The sequence below is a fragment of the Bactrocera latifrons genome, unplaced genomic scaffold (assembly GCF_001853355.1).
Source record: "Bactrocera latifrons isolate USDA-ARS-PBARC rearing strain unplaced genomic scaffold, ASM185335v1 scaffold_167, whole genome shotgun sequence".
Lineage (NCBI taxonomy): Eukaryota > Metazoa > Arthropoda > Insecta > Diptera > Tephritidae > Bactrocera > Bactrocera latifrons.
The window spans coordinates 1-5,361 of record NW_017535152.1 but is presented as its reverse complement, the minus strand read 5'-3'; the positions used below and the strand labels follow the sequence as shown (position 1 = coordinate 5,361).

Below are 5,361 nucleotides of genomic sequence, written 5' to 3'. Positions count from 1 at the left end.
AATTTTTTTCTATATATTTTTATTAATATTTGTAATTATATTTACTTTTAGCCTATAGGCAACGGTTTGGTTAGCATTGTTGTGCCCGCTTTGGGACGCGGTGAGAACAGTTTACTGTTATGGAGTAATAACAAACAAACGGATCCTGTCTGCTCTTTTGTTGGGCATACCGATGTAATATTAGATTTTGAATGGCGTCCGAATCGTGAAAACATATCGGAGATTGTAAGTCACAGTTTTGTTAAATGTAAAAATATATTAATTACTAAAATTAGGAACTAGTTACATGGTCACGTGACCGTAGTTTACGCGTGTGGAAAATTGATGATTTGATGCTGAAACTCTGCGAACCCGATTTCGATAGCAACGAAGTGTGCGATACACCTGATTCTTTTGCCGACACTCCAACTAAATTTCAACCGATACACTCATCATCTTTGTACCAGCCCACTTTGAGTTTGACGCGTGCTGGTGCCGCTTCATTGCCTTCAGAAAGCTCTGACAGTCTAACAATACCGACTTTATCGCGCTCGCCTCCACCGCCAATGCGTAAAGAGGAGACACACATAGCACGTTCACTTACAGATCAGCCGACATGCTCGCTGCATCATGAGTTCTCGCTACTAAATCGAAATATGCCACATGTAGAGGTCGACCTATTAGATGCGATTAAACGTTTTGCAGTCTTCAAGATCTCGGCTGGTGGACACGTGGTGGTGTTGCAGGTTAGTCACTTCTTGGTAAACTTTAAAGACATTTACATAGTTTTTGTTTTTATTAAACTCTTGCGACATGTATAGTCTGTAATAATAGTATTTTTTACTTAACGGTTGTTTGTATTACTTAAAACTAAACGATATAGGGTTTTATATCATTATCGAGATAAGCTTGGCCAATGGAAAAGTTTTCTATACAGGGACTTGTTTTTGATCGTCCATTTTATATAAGAACTATATGCTATATTATTCCGATCTAAACAATTTATAAAGGCATCATTGACCCCATAAAATGTAAACAAAAGGTTCATTAACCCCGAAATGTAAACAAGGGGTCCCCATAAAATGTGAATAAAAGGATCATTGCCCCAAATGTGAAAAGAAGGTTGTTGACTTGGCTAAATGTAAACAAAAGGTTTATTGACCTCTGAAAAACATAAACAAAAGGGTCATTGACTCCAAAACTGCAAATCAAAGGGTCATTAATCCCAAATGTAAAAAAAAAACTTATTTTGACTTGGCTAATGTAAACAAAAGAGTCATTGACCCCATAATATGAACAAAGACTTCATAGAATGTATTGATTTGGGTAAATGTAAAACAGGGTTGTGGAATTGATTAAATGTAAACAAGGAGGTCATTGAAATTTTAAAAATTAAACGAAGGGGTCATTGAGCTCGGAAAAACGTGAAAAAGGGGTCAATGACCTCAGAATGTAAACAAAGAAGTCACGGTCTGACCCTTGCAAGTTGCAAGAGCATAAAATATTCCATTACATCAACTTAGCTTTTCCCTACTTTTTTTATTTTCTTTTTTACAGACAGTTTTTCCTACCGAGTATCCAAGTCCGAATATTGGACCCGAGTTCTCCTTTTGCGAGGGCACCACACTGCATGAACAACTGTCTGCCGTGCTGCTGAAGACACTCAGAACGAACGCGTTGCAACGCGTTAAAAAATCGCGTACCTGTGTCGAGCAATGCCTGCGCGCATTGGTGGGTGCTATGAAAAAGGTTAGTATAGTCGACCCAGCGCTGTATTTTTTAAATACTAAAAAAAAAAAACTTATTGCATTTATTCTATCGTATTTTTGCGAAAACAGTCGGTGGGCGGCGTCACCGACAAATCACAGCTACGCCTACAGTCGCCACGCTTGGAGGGCGCACTAAGTGGTGCGCTACACGACGCCTGCATACCATATCCACGCACGTCGGGTGTAAATTTCAACACTACCGGCCTGTTGGTCACATTCGCGCAAGCGCCGAATGCTAAACGCCTAACATTGCGTCATCAGAATACAACACCGCGCACATTTTCCGCCATTAGCGGTGGCGTACTCTTGGGTAATGTCTTTAATACGCATCGCGATTCAAATGCCTCCTTTTACCTGCAAGATCGCATGAGTGCGAAACATACGAAAAATCGTTCGATGCAAAAGCAAACCAATGCCACGCCCATCGTACATATTTATGAAGCCTCCAAGCTGCTGAATATCAGCTGTGAAATGGCCAAAGAATTCTCACTGGACAAGCGCAATTTGCGCGCCACTTGCCGTCGCAATCGCCAAGTATGCGAAACATATGGTCGTTACGACTTGGTGCCGATATGGACGCTCGCCGAACTGATCGCCAAACCAAACATACCGAATGAAACCAAATACGAGACACTCTTCTACAAAGACCCCTTTAAGAAATTTCTACTCGAGGCATTGATTATGCATTTTGCCAGCGCTGGCGATTTGCAGACGGCTGTCATGTTGGCGTGTCTCTTTCACAAATGCTCCTCAACAGCCGGCGATTTAGGCGATTTAATGTTGACTACAACGCAATGCTACCAGCACACCAATAAACTACAACAATTAAATAATACTTCGCCGTACCACACAGTGTTGCCCATCGACTATCATGCCTCACATCCGAAATCGAACTCGGCGCTCGCGGTCAATGTGCATTTGAAGCAATTGCGCAGTAATTCTTGGTCAGACTCGTTGGACTGGGTGGACTCGAAAAATTGCAACTCCGACTCGTATTCATGTTCGCTGATAAGACGTACGAAAATGCCGTTATTCGACCACTTCAAGAAGGTGTATGCGGACATATTGTTCGGTTGGCAACTGCTGACCAAACGCTCGCTGGTAATTCAACAGTTACTAGTTTTTATATACTTTTTTTCATCCATTACTTCTGCAGATACTAAAGCATACAATGTTCTCACAAAGCCAGCCACATGGTGTTGAATTCGTCACTGAGTGCACCGGTTGCAATAAAATGAAGCGCACCCCCTCATGCATCAGCTGCAAGCGTCCAGTGCTCTTCTGCCAGCTCTGCAATTTGCCTGTGAAGGGCGCGGCTAATGCGTGCTTGGCTTGCGGTCATGGCGGCCATATGGTGCATATGATGCAGTGGTTCAAGGTGAGTTGCCGGCAGCTGGACTGGATGTGGCTTATCTTAAATGTAAGTTTTTTCTTTATTTCTTTTTCTTTCTTTCTACATTCTGCAGAAACATAGCATTTGTGCCTCTGGTTGCGGTTGTAATTGTTTGAAGCAGACTGCTGCTCTGCTGGCGCTTATGAATTGATAGTCTACCTTGAGACTCTTTTTATGTTATGTGACATTTTTATATTAGTGACCTAAAATGCCTTAAATTGTTGTGGCAAACATAATCTTGACCTCGATACGCGCATGTTTTAAATATGCTGTATCTATTTTTTGCTTACTTATATGCACATAACTATAATATGGACAAGAAAAATTTTAATTTTTTATTAATTAACCTAACCTAATCTAAAAATCGAAATAAATGCGAGACTACGCCATTTTTTACTTAGCGTCAAATATATTTGTTCAATAATTATATCCCTATACAATATAACTCATATCTTAATAAATAGTTAAAATACATTTAATTTGTACAACAGTAGTTAGATAATAGATAAAATTTGGCCACAGTTAGTTTTGACTTAGTAGACTTAAAAAATGTGACAATATGGTTTCGAAAAGCATTAAAAAAATTTTAATCACAAAAATTTTAGACATATGAACATACATGATTGAAAACGAAGAATGTACCGCGACCTTAGGTCCATTGTGCCCTCAACATAGACCTACATAGACACACCTAGCCCCACCATATCGATAAAATCCAATATTCTGCTAGGTGCTAGCGAATCAATGTGATCCCTATTTGGAAACATGGATCCAAGGGCCTTACATACATACAAATTTTGAATTTTTCAAGAGATTAACCCTGGATCTAGAGATCTGTTGGAATTTTCGATTGTCTCGTAGATTTTTATGGAATCTTTTTGGAATCAATTTAAGTTGCTTTAAATCATTATAAATAGTATATACATATATGGACAAGATATTTCATAATTGCTGCTAAAACAGTCAATTAACCGGAAAATTCCCAAGGCTTTCGAGAAAACATGAATTATCTGTATGTAGAGAGGTACCATAATGACAGACGAAGGGAGCATACCACTCATGCTGTTGTAGTGACAGAAAGTAATTTAGAGGTATGACAGCTCTGGAGCGGATAAAAATTCGGGTCTGACCGGCTACTTAAATCCGACCATCGTGGGAACCGTTTTTGTTGTTGTTGTTATTTTTGTAACGATAGAAAATATTGCTGAAGTAATTTCGAGGCATGGTGCCGAATTGACAGTTCGGAACCCGATAGAAAGTATTCCTGCAGTAATTTCGAGGTATAGTGCCGACTTGATATTTCTGGACCGCATAAAGATCCGGGTCTGTTTAGGTTACTTAGATCCGTGCTTTTGTTATTTAGTAGCGACAGAAAACATGCTGAAGTAATTTCGAGATATGGTGCCAAGTTCCAAGGTCCGTGAGAATGGATCCGCTTGTGCTGAAGTGCGATACTTACTGTTTTTGTTCGTAATAGTTCGTTATGGAATTCGGCATTCCATTTCATTTCGAAGTTATCTCCATGGTTGGTCGGTTTCAAATATTTTCGGAAAAAGCGTATAAAAGGAAAAAAAAGCTAATCAAAAATACTTTTGTGCATCACGTACAAGGATTTTCTGAAAAATCATCCGACCCGATATGTCTCGTGTCGCTCCTGAGAACGCCCCCCATAAAGATATGCAACAAAAAATAGTCCTCGTGTGAGCGCAGTATAATCGAACAAAACAAAATTTATACTCTCCGAGTCATAAGATTCCATATAGCGACGTCATAAGAAATCAGATAGTCTTCATTTCTTCAATAAAGCTTGTAGGCGTTAATGCGCATTATATACACATTCATACATACATAGAGCCATGTATAGACACATGTATATTGTAAGTTCTTAAGCAAATGGCGCACTAGTCAACATATTTGTAGACGCTTCGTTCTCTTCGTCGCTGGCATTTTGATCGAGCTTCTCAAAGCCACCACGCTTGCCACGATCCAACAGGAGGCCGCCCAATTTGAAACCTTCGGGCTTTGAGGGGAAATCCCATGCATGACGACGATTCTTCACGCCAAATGGCAAACAACCTACAAGTAGAGGCAACAATTAAACGAAAACGGAGTTGACAGCTAACACGAGCAGCGAAATGAATCGCAAATACAACAAATATACAACGTAACAAGCACTTTAGTTACAATATGCATTTGTATTCAATAAAAAATCAAAAAAAA

The 5,361-nt window shown here is 39.6% G+C and overlaps 2 protein-coding genes across 2 annotated transcripts in view; one reads left to right on the top strand and one right to left on the bottom strand.

Annotated features, from left to right (window-relative positions):
* The window catches only part of LOC108966627 (WD repeat-containing protein 59 homolog), a 4,914-nt gene extending 1,365 nt beyond the window's left edge, over positions 1-3,549 (top strand). The window contains exons 5-10 of the mRNA XM_018929630.1: positions 52-225; positions 276-725; positions 1,537-1,728; positions 1,818-2,849; positions 2,905-3,126; positions 3,215-3,549. Coding sequence (XP_018785175.1) covers positions 52-225; positions 276-725; positions 1,537-1,728; positions 1,818-2,849; positions 2,905-3,126; positions 3,215-3,292 — 2,148 coding nt within the window. The 3' untranslated portion in view covers positions 3,293-3,549. The remainder of the gene's footprint in view (positions 1-51; positions 226-275; positions 726-1,536; positions 1,729-1,817; positions 2,850-2,904; positions 3,127-3,214) is intronic.
* Positions 3,550-3,624: 75 nt separating this feature from the next.
* LOC108966628 (peptidyl-alpha-hydroxyglycine alpha-amidating lyase 1-like) lies at positions 3,625-5,217 on the bottom strand (the record flags this gene model as incomplete). Its single annotated transcript, XM_018929631.1, is given in 1 exon segment — positions 3,625-5,217. A coding segment is annotated over 1 exon segment (191 nt), but the record flags the coding sequence as incomplete, so codon positions are not given.
* Positions 5,218-5,361: the final 144 nt, after the last annotated feature.